Source organism: Lutra lutra, chromosome 6, assembly GCF_902655055.1.
Source record: "Lutra lutra chromosome 6, mLutLut1.2, whole genome shotgun sequence".
NCBI lineage: Eukaryota > Metazoa > Chordata > Mammalia > Carnivora > Mustelidae > Lutra > Lutra lutra.
This window is the reverse complement of record NC_062283.1, coordinates 7,712,965-7,729,869: the sequence shown is the minus strand read 5'-3', so window position 1 is coordinate 7,729,869 and position 16,905 is coordinate 7,712,965. Positions and strand designations below refer to the sequence as shown.

The 16,905-nt window shown below is 39.5% G+C and overlaps 1 protein-coding gene across 3 annotated transcripts in view; it reads left to right on the top strand.

Moving 5' to 3' along the window:
* The window catches only part of CDKAL1 (CDK5 regulatory subunit associated protein 1 like 1), a 708,279-nt gene that overhangs the window by 102,858 nt on the left and 588,516 nt on the right, over positions 1-16,905 (top strand). For all 3 annotated transcript variants that reach the window (XM_047732825.1, XM_047732823.1, XM_047732824.1), the window contains one exon: positions 1,401-1,485. In XM_047732825.1, the coding sequence (XP_047588781.1) occupies positions 1,401-1,485 (85 nt within the window). The remainder of the gene's footprint in view (positions 1-1,400; positions 1,486-16,905) is intronic.

Genomic DNA, 16,905 nt, shown 5'->3' with positions numbered 1-16,905 from the left:
CGTGCCATATTGCTAGAAGGTCAAGGAGCGGCGTGCCGCTGCATCCCAGCGCATGTGTTCACATCCCTTCGTCTCCTCACATAGACGTCTTATCCTCTCATCACGCAGGCATTTACCATCTCGCAGCAGCACAGGAAGAGGGGTGAGCAGAGTACAATAAGGTATTTTTACAGAGAGGGAGAGAGAGAGACCTGTTCACATAAGTTTTTTTTTTTTTTTACAGTATGTGATTATAATTGTTCTATTTCATTATTACTGTTATTTTCTTACTGTGCCGAATTTGTAGATGAAACTTTGTCACAGATCTGTATGTGCAGGAAAACCTATAGCATCTTTAGGGTTTCCTGTTATCTGTGGTTACTCGCATCCCCTGGGGGGTCTTGGAATGTGTCCCTGCGGATGCAGTAGGGGTTGCGGGGGGGACCACATACAGAACAATATTTGATCAAATTGGTGAGAGGAATGAAAGTTTCACTTTGAGGTAAATCATTAACTTTTTCAGGGAAGACAAAGTATATATATATATATATATATATGTGTGTGTGTATATATATACACACACATATATATATATATATATATTTTTTTAAAGATTTTATTTACTTATTTGACAGACAGAGATCACAAGTAGGCAGAGAGACAGGCGGGGGCGGGGGGAAGCAGGCTCACTGCTGAGCAGAGAGCCCGATGCGGGGCTCGATCCTAGGATGCTGGGATCATGACCTGAGCCAAAAGCAGAGGCTTTAACCCACTGAGCCACCCAGGTGCCCTGGCAAAGTATATTTTTAATAACTTCTTCGCCTGCAGAATATTTGGTATATGAAAATATCTGTGCCTGAAACGTACTGACACAGCCCAAAAGGGAGCAATGAGTTTGCCTACTCAGAAGGAAGGTGAGGCCGGTTCCACTTCAGTTTTTGGAAGTTTTAAAATACTCTCAAGTATTGGGGCGCCTGGGTGGCTCAGTGGGTTAAAGCCTCTGCCTTCGGCTCAGGTCATGATCTCGGGGTCCTAGATTGAGCCCCACATTGGGCTCTCAGCTCAGTGGACAGTCTGCTTCTTCTTCTCCCTCTCCCTGCCTCTCTGCCTACTTGTGATCTCTGTCTGTCAAATAAACAAATAAAATCTTTGAAAATAAAATAAAATAAAATACTCTCAAGTATTGAATATAAGGGAAGAAAATGCTTATTTTCTTTATATTTTAAATGAAAAGATACAGCGCAGGGTATATGTTTTTATATTTCTCACACATATTTCCACATGCTGTCTAGTGGGCACCTTGTGTCAGGCAGTTATGGGTTTACGTGACTGCCACGGCCTCTGTCTGTCTCAGTGCTGTGCACGTAAGCTGTGATTAAGTGTGATACTGAAATTTCTATTTTATATTTGTTTTTTAATAGAAAATGCATCAGACGCAGATTTATGGCTCCTGAATAGTTGTACTGTAAAAAATCCAGCTGAAGACCACTTTAGAAACTCAATTAAGTAAGTGGAAGTTGTTTTTTTTTCCTGTTTTTTTTTTTGTTTGTTTGTTTGTTTGTTTGTTTTTTAAATATAAGTGAAGATAAGTTCAGGAAATCCATTTAAAAAAAATTCCCTAATATAAATATTTAGTATGTATCAAAAAGAGTAGAGGTTGGACTTGTAAGATTATACTGTTTGACTTTATCTGATAAAGAATGAAGCTTTACTGTGCTTTACTGTAAGAAGTTACATTTTCCTCATTAGGATTTTAGATTTATCCTTTGATGGATGTGAGATCACTGGTCATTCTTACATTTCACTGAATGAATTTGTTACCATTTACTTGTCTTACTACTGATCAGAGTTTTCCCAGCGTTTTGCTTTTATGAACACTTCTGTGAATATTTTGAACGTGTTTTCTGGTGTGCCTGTGCAAGAGTTATTTTAGTTTATGTACCTAAGAGTTGAATTATTGGGTCACAGGCGTGTGTGTGTTCAGACTTTAGTAATGTCAAGCTCCTTCTCATGGACGGGCGTGCCAGTGTTTACTCTGAGTGGTAAGGGATGTGTGGAGTTGTTCTGCTTTCTTGCCAACTCTTCATATTGTCGGATTTCTAAATTTTTGCAGTCTTGTGGTACAGGTGATATCTCACTTTGGTTTTAATTTGCATTTCCGTGACTCCTAATAATGTTGAGCATCTTTTCATACATTTATTAGCCATTTGGACTTACTTTTTTTTGTGAAATGGCTTTTTAAATATTTTTTTCCTGTTGAGTTGTCTTTTATTATTTGTGGGATTATTATATGTATTCTGTCTACTAATCTTTCCGTGTTATACAGGCTGCAAACATCAATTGTGACTTGTCTTTTCACTTTCTTTGATGGTATCTTAAGATGAAGAGAAATTCTGGGTTAAAATTTATTTTTTTCTTTTGAGTCTGTGCTCTTACTATTTAAGAAAACTTTCTCTGTCTTGAAGTTAGGATATTCTCTAGCATTGTCATCTAAATGTCTCATGGTTTTTACTTCTTACATTTAAATTTGTAATCCATCTAGAGTTAATTTTTGTGGTGTGGTCCCAGGAAGAAGGTCCAATTTTATTTTATTTCCATGTAATCACTGAATTTCTTCAGTATCTTTTCTTGTTTCTTAAAAATCCATTCTTTTCCCTTTTTCTGAGTATTGCCCACTCTGTCATGTTGAGTGTCCGTAGATGTTTGGGTCTGTCTCTGGACTCTCTCTCTGGTTCCGTTGACCTCTTTCTTTATTCTGGCATGATTGTACACAGTCAGTGATTAATGCAGATTCATACTAAGCCAAAATATTTGGTAGATATCAAGAGTATCTTGGCTTTTCTCAGTCCTTTGTCCTTCTATATAAATTTAATACCAGGTTCGAAGTTCAAGGAAAATACTCTTGTGATTCTGATTGTCATTAGAGAGACTATCTTGATGACTTTGAGGGGAGAATTGGCATCTTTCTACATTTTGAGTTTTCCAGTTCGTGAATAAGGTATTTAGGTCTCCTTTGACCCTCCAGAAGTGTGTAATTTCTTCCTCTAGCATCTGTACATGTTTCAGATCTTTTCTCCTAACAATGTAGGGACAGCTGCATTGTCCCAGTACCATTATTATTATTGTTATTTTAAAATCTGTCCATTCCCCTTTTACCTGTGCAGTAATTTTTTGTTGTTGTTACACTACGATACAAAGTAATTTAAAAGAAATACTCATTTTCTAGCTGTGTTTGTTCTCTTGGTCTCTTGGGATTGATTCCTGGAGCAGTGCGAGGATGCTTGGATGCGGGGATGAGCGTAGATCAGGGGCCTGTGGCTGGTGAGAGCTATGCTAGTGGAGGGGCTGTTGGCCTCATCTCCCGGAGAGGCACTTGGATTTGGAAGGAAGGAGTTGACTGAAGAAGGAAGAATTCTTTCTACTTTCAACATTGTCGAGTGTGACTCCGAGACCCACTGGCTTGAATGCAGTGGGGAGTGCCCAATGGGGAGTGCAGCTGGAGGGAAGACGTGTTTTGGTTATTTGAAGCCACAGCTAAGTACTCCGATAAAGTGATGGTCCTGTTTGATCCTTATCAAGTCCTTCTGAGTGCTGGGTGCGTCCAAAATGCTGTCCTTAATTGGGCATCACCCAGCGCAATTCTCAGTCTGTCCCTGACTTGTAGGTGACAGTTTTATTCTGCTTCTACAGACTAAGCATCTCTTTTCCAGAGGAAGTTCTCTAAGGCTGGTCATAAAGGCGGGAGTGGGGACTTTTAGCCTAGGCAGCCCAGAGTCACTGTGTTTAACCATTTTATTGCTGTGCTTCCCAGGAAAAGCTGTCAGGTAAGCCGTTATCAGAGACCAGGACTGAGAGATAAGGATTTTATATTTTTTTGCATAGAAGTGATAGCTGAATGGGATGGCATCCTCAAGTCAGAAACTACAGAAGGAATGGAGAAGAGTTCTTACTGGCACTGTGGTGGGAAGCAGAAGAGGTGGAGGTGATGCAGGGTGGGCACAGGGGAGTTGAGTTGTGGTCAGAAGGAGGAGGAGGAGGAGGAGTGACAGCGAGCCGCAAATGATGATTCCCAGATGCTGCTCCTTTCGAAAGAATGCTTTTCATTTCCTGAGAAGTCTGTCATGTCCCCGGGTTATCTACTCTTTAACTCTGAGAAGGGTAAATAAGATGTAAAGATATTTTGGTGCTGCTGATACCCCCTCAGTACAGAATCCAGAGAATTTAGTTTCTCGGATTCTCCATTTTGTAATGTAACTAATGGCTGTGCTGCTAGACTGTTTCTCAAAGTTTATTTAGAACCTCAAATATAGCTTGTGTCAGTGGGTTTTGTCATGTACATGAACCGGGCAGTGAGTGTGGTTCTCAGTAATGACCCGGTGTTCGAATGATTCGGTGAAGTGATCCCGTAAGAGAGCTGTCATTTGAACCACTGCAGAGCTGGTGCCGGCCAGCATAGGTTCCTTTAATGCGCTCTTCTGCTTGATTGAAAGGAAGTGTAAAAACAGGGTTACAGGTGATTAAATGTTTTCTTCTTCTTTTTTTTTAATGGTTTTGAAGGCTTTTGATAATCACAACTAGTTCTTGTTAACAGAACACCTATGTTAGCATTTGCTTTGTTTCCAGAATAAGTATAATCGGCTAAAAGACACAATTAGCACTGAGAAAATGTCAAATTCAAGGGACATGTGTACATTTAGGGACGTTCAGTGATAGATTACCTTCTCTTGTCAAGTTTTTCCCTTCATTCCGATGCCTTCTCCCTGGTCATCACCATCCCACAAAGGAAAATGAAGATGGATACTTTGTAAAATCTCACATACCTTACGTTACACTGTATCCTTTCCCTTAAGCCTCCTCTCTCACGTGGGTTTTTTTTTTTAACGTATTGAGAGACACTGAATTTCTAGGAGAGTCTGATGTAGTGAGACAACACTGAAATTCTAGGAGAGTCTGATGGACTATTTCCCTTCTCCTTGTTCTGCTTCACTTAATCCCTTAAGCTCAAATTTAGAGATTCACAAAGGTGAGCCTAGATCTTGCACAAATAATGATGGCGTCACTTTGCCACTCATTTCCTGAGTGTCGTCATTTCTGACCTTCTGCCTTTTTGTCTCTTCCAGTGTATGTCTGGTATTTAATAGTTTGTCTTTAATCACTTATCATCTCATTTTTCTCTCTGTTGAGCCACCAGCCAGTCAACCATCTCATTTTAACAGGAACGAAGAAAGATATCTTTAAGGGATTTACCCTCTTTTATGTGATTGATACCATTGGTATCAAGATTCTTGAATCATTGATCTCCTTGATTCAGATCCATGAATTGTGTAATCCTGACAAGGTAGCCATGGACTGATTCCTGTCCCCCTTCCCCCGACCCCGGTGGTGATGGTGGTCAAACTTCACGCTGTGTATTGTGGGAAGTTTTATTTAAGGCTGGCCAAAGAGAATATTGGCTTAAAATTACTTGGAAGTCTTCATTTTATAACTAGTGCTGATGATAAAATATTCCATCTTTAAATAATTTCCTAATCTAGGCAAAGTAACGTACTGGATAGGAAGATGGCCGTCTGTATTTGTCTGTAGGCTGGGCTGCTCAGTGCTTTATACTGGCTCTCTTCTAGTTGATCGGATTATGAGGGTTTTTACAGTGTTTGTGTTACTAGTGTTCAGATTGATAAGGAGTAGGAGTGTTAGTAGTGAAAATGGAGTTGAGTGATTTTTTGGGGGAAGGGGCTGCCTTTTGAACTTTGAAATCTTAGATGCTGTTGCCTTCAGTAGTTTTGAAGAAAGTCGCTAATGAGCCCCATATTTTGTGATGGCAGCCTGTTGGATGTATACTCTTTCTTCTTGAGCCTTTGCTAGTTGCCCTGTCCTTGTTTTATTCATTACACCAATTTGATTTAGACAATATGGCCTTTAACTTGAGGGGCTCTTGAATAAATGAAAAAGATCAAAAGTTTCAAAAAAACAAAATTTGCTTTTAATGAGAGTATCAAATAAGAAAACTCCTTTGGTTAATGCTTTATAGAGATGTGGGATCTTTTCTGTGCCACCTAAAGGAGGTCATTCAGAGGCTGGTAAAAATAAACACATCTTGTGTGTTCTATATAAATGACAGAAAGAATAGCCAGCTTGCTTTGATCATGGACTGTCAACCTCTGTTTGACCTTGGGCATTATTAACCCAAATGGGCAGTGTGGTTTAGCCATGCTGATAGTGGGTAGACAAGAATCACTTAGTTCTTTGAACCACCTTTGCTATAGAAATAAATGGTAATGTTAAAGGGATGGTTTAGACATCTGAGTGAAATTACTCGAAAGAACAGTTAGGATATAAGGAGGAGTGAACAAAGAGGAAAAGTTTGCATTGAGACAGAGTGTTGACTTTGAGTAACATCTTTTGGGTATAGGATGTTCTGTTGACAGAACATAGAAGTTAATGGACGGTCATTCTTATTATGAAATGAATTTTATGCTTTACGTAGATTTAACCTGGAGTTCTTCATTGGGATAGTATCCTTTCAAACTGGATTTGTGAAATGTTTTAAAACTAATTTAGGAAGAACAGAGAAGTGCTTGGCCTTTCAGTTAGTAATTATCAAGCTTATAAGGAAATAAAAAACTTGACTGATTCTGTTGTTAACCTAGATTCATTAGCAATCAGTTATCTTTTTCTTTTTCTAATAAAAATAATTGGCACTGAAAGGCAAAAGTAACAGTAGGCTTTAGTTGGGCCTTTTGCAAAACACAGATCAGGTGACGCAAGCTGTTCTGTTAAACTAGTTTTTATACCGTACATTGTGGAATTTTTTTTTTTTTAACTTAGATGTTTTAGTTCTGGCTTCTCTAGTTGTATGAGATGCCTTTGGTTCATTGTGTATTTTAGGTCCTTGCTTAAACTGTCGGTGGCAGCCACCGGAGGCCCTGTGTGATCTTATCAGTCACAGCCTCGTGGCTTCAGTCTTCCCTGCTCGCCAGAAGGTTTCCCTCCGTATGGAATGTTAGTTTGGAGTTTTGGACCATTGGGCTGAGTATGTGTCGTAGACCAGGTGTGGGTCTCCGAACAGCACTGTGCTGACATGAGTTTACATTTCCTCCTATCATTTTTCCCGCTCATCTCCTTCACTTGTGTAGATACTGTCTGTGTGCTGATCACTTGCACATTTCTGTTTCCGACCCCTTTAGCTTCCTGTCCAAGATCCAGACCTGTGCATCCCACTGCTTCCCGGCCTTCTCTATTCAGATGACTCCCAGACACATCTGGTTATCGCACGGAACCTTTTCCCCAGCTGCTGTGTCCCCTCCTGTTGCCTGTCCTGTTGGCTTGCACTGTCCTCTTTTAGATAGTCTCTGAGTTTTCTTTGATTCCTTTACTTCTAAAATATCTTTTCCTGGGACACCTGGGTGGCTCAGTTGGTTAAGCATCTGCCTTTGGCTCAGGTCATGATCCATCCCAGGGTTCTGGGATCAATCCCCACATTGCGCTCCTTGCTCAGCGGGGGGCCTGCTTCTCCCTCTGCCTGCTGCTCTCCCTGCTTGTGCACTCTCTCTCTGACAAATAAATAAAATCTTTTTAAAAAAATTACCTTTTCCTTCTCCTCTGAGACTTCTACTTCCTCTTTTTTTCTTGTTTGATGTTAATTAGTGTTACGGTCCTTACGTGGTAGTAAACGTTCTCTGGGAACTTGCAGCGAACCTCTTTTTTCTCATCTTTCCTCAGAGTGCCATGAACTAGACACACATCTGGCGGGAGCCCTTTCGTGCGTGCCTGTCGTTACCGCTGTCCTTACGGGTCCTCGTTATCTCTTGCTCTTCGTTTCACGGCAGAACTCCGGCTTGTTCTCCGCTGCTTTCCTGCCAGTCTGTGCTCTGCCCTCCTTCACACCCTGGGCTGGGTCCTTCCCAGCCCCGGGAGGCAGATTAAATCTCTTAGTGTAACAAGGTCTCTGTACAAAATCTCTTTTTTGCCTCCCTCTCTAATTTATTTTCCTGCCACTCCTTCACAGAATTCTACTCCCCGACATGGTAGGATTTCGTGTTTGCATATGGTCTTCCTTTTCCCTGGAATAGGCTCCCTTTTCTCCCAAATGCAGGCCTGTATGCCCGTGTGTGCCCTTACACACACACACACACAGAGTCCTGCCTGGCAACCTGTTCAGCTTTTGGAACTCATATCAAAAGTAATATCATCTGTAAGGTCATCTCCCTTCTAATTCCCACCCTTTACCTCCAAGGTCCACAGAGTTAATCATCCTCTATTCTCTGCTACTTCTTGATCCCATACAAACATCTGTCGTTGAATATTACATTTTATTGTCCGTTTACATATTTGGCCTTCTACTAGATTGTGAGTCTTGAGGTCAGGTTACTGATCTCAGGATAATTCTTTTTTATGGAGTTTTTGACCCTCTGATCTTCCTTTTCTTAGGAAACAGAAATCATTAATAGACTGCTTGTCAACTCTTCTAAGAATGGTCCCCCAAGGCCGTTGTGAATCCCTTGTCGGAGACAGCGTATATATTTGCAAAGAGGAGAGACAGAATTCTGATTTTCAGATATTGTATTAAAGGAGCCTCTTTTTAAGAAATCATGCTCTTTTCTTTTTATATTTTACTTATAAACTAGGAAGAAACCTGACCCTTGTCCTAAGTGAGGTAAGAAACTTGTGTTTATCATTGTTAGCCTGCATTTTCTTTCTAGAGAGAAGTAGTAAAAGGTGTCAGAAATCTTTTTTTTTTTCCTTTCAAGTTTTTGTTTAAAGTCCATTTAGTTAACATTTTATGTAATACTAGTTTCAGGAGTAGAATTTATAGATTCATACTTACCTACAACACCTAGTGCTCATCACAAGTGCCTTCCTTAATCTCTTATCATGCATTTAATCCATCCCCCTGTCCCTCCCCTCCAGTAACCCTCAGTTTGTTCTCTGTAGTTAAGAGTCTTAGTTTTATGGTTTGCTTTTCTCCCCCCACCACCAAATTCCATAATGAGTGGAGTCATATGGTATTTGTCTTTCTCTGACTTAATTTGGTCAGTGTAATACAGTCTAGCTCCATCCATAGCATTGCAAGTGGCAAGATTGTGTTCTTTTTGATGGTTGAGTAATATTCCATTTTATGTATATGTACACACACACACACACACGCCCCACGTCGTCTTTACCCATTCATCACTTGGGCTGATCCATTCATCATTTGGGCTCTTTGCATAATTTGGCTTTTGTTGCTATTCTGTGAACATCAGGATGCATGTATCCCTTTGAATCAATAGTTTTGTATCCTTTGGGTAAATACCCAGTTGTGCCATTGCTGGATTGTAGGGTAGGAATTCTTGTCACTTCTTGACCTGGTCACTTGGTCAAGCTGGCAGAAGTCCAGCTGTGAATGGCAAGACCTTGTTCTCCTTGACAAATGAACTGGGCCAGCTTCAGGACCTTGCCCCTTGGCTCAATTGAAGCATCTCATCTGGAGTCAGAGGAGAAGAAAAAGTTGTAGATAAAAACCTGGTAGGGTTTGGCTTTGAGTTTGACATGCAACTAATTACTCAACACATGTTTGTACGGTCAGATTGAACTGATTCTTCCTTTTTGGGGAAGAGAGTTTAGCCTCATTCTATCTGTGCATCAGCATGTCATTGTGAGTGTACTGTTCTGTGTTAGGTATGTTACACATAATGTAGCTATGTTAGTATTGTACATTTATTTTACATTTGAGTATCAAATTGTTCAGTTTCACAGAATGAGAAAAAAACATCAGATAAGCCATCAAATTAAAAAAAAATCAGCATGGCTATTGCAGGGGAGGAAGCAGAAGCGTTGGTAAGGTGAACTTGAGAAAGGACGTTGTGAGGGAGTCACACAGTAAGATCTCTGCGGACAGTGATACTGTTGAAGACCACATTTCTCTGGAGAAGTTGTTTAGGCATTAGGTCTTATCATCATGCCAGGTGTGATTCGTATTATTCAAGCCTTAAGTCATGGTTCTGTTTAGTCTGTTTTCTGTTGTTGCAAGGACTTTATATGTTTTTTTCCCCATCAGCTAGTCTGGGGTAAATAATGGTGTTGGAACAACATGCTTTCTGGAAACCTAAATGAAGAGCTCTCTGTTGATCCCTAAAATGAAGGGTAAGAGTCATGTAGGTTAGAGCAGATTTTGGCTCATTCCTTGTTACAGGCTTTAGGTTGCTTGTCCCCTAGCCAAGGAAAAACATGGAGATGAAGGGGAATACAGGGAGATTATTATGTATTGTATCCCAGGGAGAAACGTGACTGCAAATAAAGGAGAAAGTGTATTTTGGGGTTGAACTTCTGGTTGACTTAAGCAAAACCAAAGGAGGGAATGGTTAAATTCACAGTTGAAGGATTAGTAACTTATTCTGCAAATCCGAAGGAGAAAAAGCAGTTCAGGTGTAGTAAGCCACTTCAGAATGCAAAACCAAGTTTGCAGTTATCTAAAGTCTTTTTGGTGAATCGTATTTTGCATATTTCATGATGACAGTTACATCAACAGTCGCTTTGTTTTTGCCATTTTAAGCAAGAGAGTGAGTGAAAGAGGTCAGTGTATTATGTACCGGCAACAGCTGGCTGATAGCATTGAATACTTACGTAATTTAATATATGTGTTGGCTGTTGTCCTAACAGCTCTGTAGGTGGAGGCCCCGGAAAGCATGCAGAAACTTGCTTTAGCAGGATTAAAGAAGAAATCAACACGATCTGAGCTGGTGCTTTCAGCCAAGAGTGATTTCCTATTGTTTTGGTTTCAAAGACATTCTACTTATTCTTGGTGTGTGTGTTTAGACAACAGAGAAAAAGACTCTTGTGTTTTTTTCCTCCCCTTATTGTATGCTCTAAGTGTAAGAAACATAATCTTTCTTAATTTTTAGTCAGTCAGTGGTATTGTTTAATAACTGGTAATAAATGAAATAAAAAACCATCTGACCTTTAAACCTATAGTACATGATACCAAGACCGTACATGTTAACTGTTTCTGTTCCTTGTGGACGGGTGCACTTAGGTGTCCTCTGGGCCAGTTTGAAGGGTTGCTTCGATCTTAGACCACGTTAAGGCCTGGTTGTCTGTGACCATGGAAAACTGGGTCATGTGGCTGTGCAGAATAAACAGAATGCACAGGTAAAATGCGACTGCACTTTTCGGCTGATAGCCTCATCTGTGGAGGCAAATCCTATTCAAAGTACCTTATGATTATTTCTATTCCTGTTTTTATAGCTCAAGGGCTGAGGCCAATCCTTAAGGCACCTTTGAATACAGGCTTTGATGACCGGAGAGCACCTTTGTGGGTTTTAGAAAAAGATGCCAGGCCTTGTAGACACAACCCCACATGGCTGTGGATGGCTGTGGATGGCTGCCCTATATAGGGAACCCTGTATTGAACCATCTCTTCTTGTGTCTGTACCTCATGTCAGGGTGGCTGCCCCTCAAGAACTTGCTCTGGTAACGGTGCTTGACCGTGAGAGTTGAACAAATGAATGAACTGGGTCATGTGTTTGCTTTCTTTCTCTGTTTATCCCTTTGACCCCTCTCTCCCCTGCCTCTGTCAGAACAGGTATCTTCCTCTGTAGCTTTTCATAGAACTTCTTCTGTATCCCTGTTTTCTGATAGATTGCATCATTTAGAAATTAAGTTAGGCTGCATGTTCTAGAAAACTCTAAAAGTAGAGGCTTAAATAAGATGGGGCATTTATTTTCCCCACGTAACGTGTGAAGTCCATCGTTAGGAAGCTGCCGGCTTTGGTTTACCAATTTAAGGATGTACTTGCTAGGTCTTTGCAGTTTTATTGATCTTTCTGTTACGGTGTAAAGTGAATGTTACTGTCCAGCCATTATATGTATTTTCTAAAAATGAGGAAGTACCAAATGGGACAGTGCCCCTTGACTTTGTCCCTCCTTTAAAGAAGATTTACAGGAAGTCCCACTCAAGACTGTGTGTATATAGCCCAGTGGTTGGAACCATATCGTATGACTGCTCTGTAAGGGAAGCTAGGAAATAGATTGTTGTTTTGGACTGGTTACATTGTTGCTCCAATAGAATTGGGGTTCTGTTGGAGGGAGAAGGGAGAACTTTATCTGGGGGCTAACTTGATATCTTTGCTGTAGATTATAATCTTTGGGACAAAAAACAGATTTTGTTTCTTTTCTTTTTTTTTATTAAAGATTTTACTTATTTTTTGACAGAGAGAGACAGCGAGAGAGGAACATAAGTAGGGGAGTGAGAGAGGGAGAAGCAGGCTTCTCACTGAGCAGAGAGCCTGATGCGGGGCTCGATCCCAGGACCCCCTGATCATGACCTGAGCCAAAGGCAGCTTAACGACTGAGCCACCCAGGCGCCCCTAGATTTTGTTTATTTGTCAGGATCCGTGTATTAATTAGTTTCTCAATATACTTTTAGACAAATGACCCTCCTTTCTCCTGTTTTCTTTATTAAGAACATTTAGGAAACAACATAGGTGCCACTTGAGAACTTCTCTTTTTTGTTATCCTGATCTGGCTTTGATGAGGTACTAACAAAATATGTAGGAGGAGTTCATGGTTTAGGTGTTGCACACACTAATACTGATACTACTACTGTCGATGATGATGATGGTAATGATGATAAGGACTTACTGGGATTTTCAATTACTTTCTGATCCTAGGACCTGCAGGTAACATACTTGACATGGAACCATTAAGGAAGGTATCTCATTGTTTCTAGGATTCAGTTTTGTGATACAATAATTATAAAGCTGGTTTAGAAACTAGAAAGTTTAAAAGAATTTAGATAGAAAACAAGAGTTTAAAATTCAATATCATCGAATTAAATGACCAAGTAGAAGACAGGTTGAGCCTTAAATACAGTCTATAATTAAATGTTAGAAAACACTATTTTACATAATTCTAAAAAGTTTGTTTCTGCTGAGAACAATACTGTTTTTCACTGAAATAGAAATTTAGTGTTGTACATCTAATGTGAAAAAAGTGGAGAATTAGAAGTAACCATTGAAACTCTAAACAATGGAGGGCACCTCATTGGTGGCTCAGTCCGGGAAGCGTCTGCCTTTGGCTCAGCTCATGATTCCAGGGTCCTGGGATCGAGTCCCGCGTTGGACTTCTGGGCAGTGGGCAGTCTGCTTCTCTGTCTATGCCTTCCCCCTGCTCATGATCTCTCTCTTTCTCTCTCTTTCTCGGATAAATAAATAAAATGTTAAAAAAAAAAAAAGAATCTAACCAATGGGAAGAGCCCTATAAAACTTGTAGAGTTTCTGTAGGTTGGAGCCATTGGCTGTTATTACAAGAAAGTTAAGGATTATCAAATTCTCACCCTGGAATGTACCCTGAACATTCAGCAACAGTGTCTTTTTGTGTCCTTGCAGAGATACACTGTTGAACCATTGTTATGAACTACCCAGACAAATTTATGTTCTAATGACCCATTCTTTAGTATTTTTCTTCTTTTGTTGAATGTCTGTGCGTACATGCTTGTCTGCTTTTCTCAGTGTAGATGCATTGAGAAAGAAAGAAACTGACAGAATCCCATGATAGAAACTGTGCTGGGAAAAGTACAAATTAATGTGTATGTCAGGGATCTCCTTTACAGTATGTTTTAGAATCAACAGCTCATCCTTTGTGCCAGGCAGTGATGGGCTTTCTAGCCCATAAAATTTCTTTTCTGTTATAAGGGGTTAGATAAGAAAAGTTTATGGCAAAACTAAAAAGTTTAATTTGATGCTTTCCTTAAACACATGTCAGTGTTTTATGATAGCTACTGAAGAGAAAGACTTATTTTCTTTGAATGAGAAAATGTCAGCGTATTTTATAGTTTTTTTTTTGGTCATCGGGGTTGAAGCATAGGTTAATTTACTCTTTTGATATTTTTACCATTTTTAATAAATAACAAAGATTTTAGTATGCTTGATCAAGTTAATTTTAAAATGGTAATTAAAAAAATTACAATAGAACTGATGGGTATTCGTTGAGCAAACCCGGACACATGGTGCTTTGAGTTTGTATTTCTGATGCCTTCATTGTCCTACTGCCTACGTAACTTCAGGCAACTGGTTGAGCCTTAGAACTGGATGTGTGAGGAGAGCACTGATGGGACTGAGACACTGGGTCTTGGGAAGAAGGTTCACTGTGTAGGGGGATTGTAGGACGACCCTTATCCTAATGGAGGAGAAGAAGAAGGCCAAAGACCTGGAATTAGGGAAATCTTCACTCTCCTGTAATCTGAGGGCAGTAGTTCTGATCCTGGCAGGCTCTGTGATCCTTTTGTGTAACAAGTACATTGGACTGTACCCTTTATTATTCTGAGGTGAAATTCATAAATAATATAATCTACCTATACACATAATAACAACACTGCTCTGAATAGAATTACCATAAAGGGGAAAACCAAAATCTTGATAAGGTAATAATATGTTTTAAAAATGTAAATGTTCAGGCATAGATACCATAGGAAATGCAAGGAATGTGTGTATCTAGAAGCACACTGAATGTGAGAGGAGTGAAGGCGGGTTGTATATGTATAGCCTTCTTAGCTTAAATACCAAGAATGCCCTTCCCTAGTGATGTGCCTTTTTCTCAAGCAGATGACTAGTCTTGGTAAAGTTCTCAGTGCAACAGAGTGTGATTTCCCCCCCCTCCTTTTTCATAAAAGTTGGATTCCTGAAACTGTTTAAAAAATGCATTGTGTTTATATGTGAAATAGATGCAGATTCTAGATATTATTAGTATTTTTTTTAATCTACCTGAATGTTCAGTGAGACATTGAGAACTCATACAGAACATATGGAATTCTTTATATGGGACAAACCTATCATTAGAAGACGTATAGAACCTCTGACTTCTGTCCACTTAATGGCAGTTGCAGTCTCCAGTATCATAATCAAAAAGATTCGATTAATTTAATGACTTAATGGTTTAAATTTCTGTATGGCCTGAAACACCCAAATCAGTATTTTAAAAAAACCCAAAGATTTTTAAAGATATAAAATTTATATGTATGTATGAATGATTTCTATTTATAGGAACATATAAAGTCATATATAAAAAATCATATCTATTCATATGTATTCATATATATATATGTATATATATATATATATATATGAATGAATAATGTCAAAGGGCTCCTTGAATGAAACAGCTTAATTGGGCAATTTCCAAAGGGTATGAATAAGCAATATGTAGAGGAGGAAATGCAGGAAAACATGAAAGAGTTTCATCCTTACTGGTGGTCAGAGAAACACAAATTAAAATGAGATGCTGTATTTTGTTGAGTATGTTGGATTTTCTTCCCCCAGGAGATCCTGTGCTCCTAAGGTTGTGGGGAAATGTGATACATTGCTGGTACATCCAAGTATATTTGAATTACTACCATCTTCCGGGAAAGTAATTTTTTGATAGGTATAAAAATAAAAAATATGTATGCCCCTTGATTTAGCAATTCTGTTTTATGACCCTCTCCCCTACTGATAGGAAGAGACTTGTCTGCAAGGATAGGGATATAATCACCGATTACATTATTGTTGATAGCAGCCAGAAGCGTCACAACAGCTCTTCATCTACTCTCCGCTTCCCTTCCATGCTCTCTCCTCTCTCTTCTTTCCTCTCTTTCTTCAGTGGTACATTCTGGAATAATTCCATACAGCTAGAGATAAAGCTTCTTCATCCTTTCATTTATGGATTTATAGAATACTTCTTTGTGCTCTTATTCATGGATTCCTAGAAATAGTGTTCTATCTTATGTACATATTTTATTTAACCACTTACCTTCTGATGGACAGTCAGTGTTTTTCCTAGTAAATGGTTATTGTAAATATTGTCTATGGACATGTTTTGACTGGGACTTGATAGAGCCCTAACTTTTTTTAACTTGCACCTTGAAATGATAGCATAGTTAGAGAAGAGATGCAGGAGTAGTGCAGAGACCCCCCCCCCCCCAGACCCCTCATTGCAGTTCTGTGATGCTCCCGTGTCTTACATCACCATAATACAGTTGTCAAAACAGGAAATGAATATCGATCCAGTACAATGAACGGTTAGACAGTTCTTACGCACCCATTGTCTTTTTTTCTAGTTCAGGGGCCCCATTTTGGATCTCATAGTGCATTTAGTTGTCATGCCGATGTCTCTCAATCTGGGACAGTTTCTCTGTCTTTGTCTTTTATGACAGTGACACTTTTGGAGACTACTCGTCAGTTATGTTGTAAAATGCTGCCTCGTTGGGGCTTTTCTGGCATTTCCTCATGATTAGTTTCAGCTGTGCATTTGATCAAGACTACGAGAATGACAGACCTGTGTCCTCCGTGCGTCAGTCATACTGAGGAGATTCTGGGTGCTGTAATGTCTCTTTATAGTTAACGTTAACATATAGTAACTAGTTGTTAAATTTATTTCATTAAGTTGGTGGCTTTTGCCATTCTCCAGTATACAGTTATTATTGTCCCCTTTGGAATGAATAAGTATTTGGTGATACTTTGAGATTATGCAAATACTGTTTCTCATCATGCTTTCACCATAAAATTTAGCCATTGATTATTCTTGCCTGCAACAGTTAATACTATAGTATTTATCAAGCGGTGATTTTTCTATTTCCACCATGTGTCTACATTAATTAATTGGAATCTTGCTATAAGGAAGAGCATGGACTCCTTTCTGTTTACTTCATTATAGAGTCAAGGTTATTTCTTTATTTTGTGGAGCATAATAATCTCTTACTATCATTATTTTATTCCTTGAATTGTTCTGGCGTTGACCAGTGTAAATTCCTTTCAGTGACTCCTTTCTGGTGCATGGGATAGACCTAGCTTCAGTCCTGAATGGAGCCATTTCTCCATGGATCCTGGTCCTATCACTGGCGACTGGTATAAAGACCCCTAATTCGTATGCTCTTTGCTAGCGGGGTGTCATTGCTTCTAGGCAATGTTCGTGGACA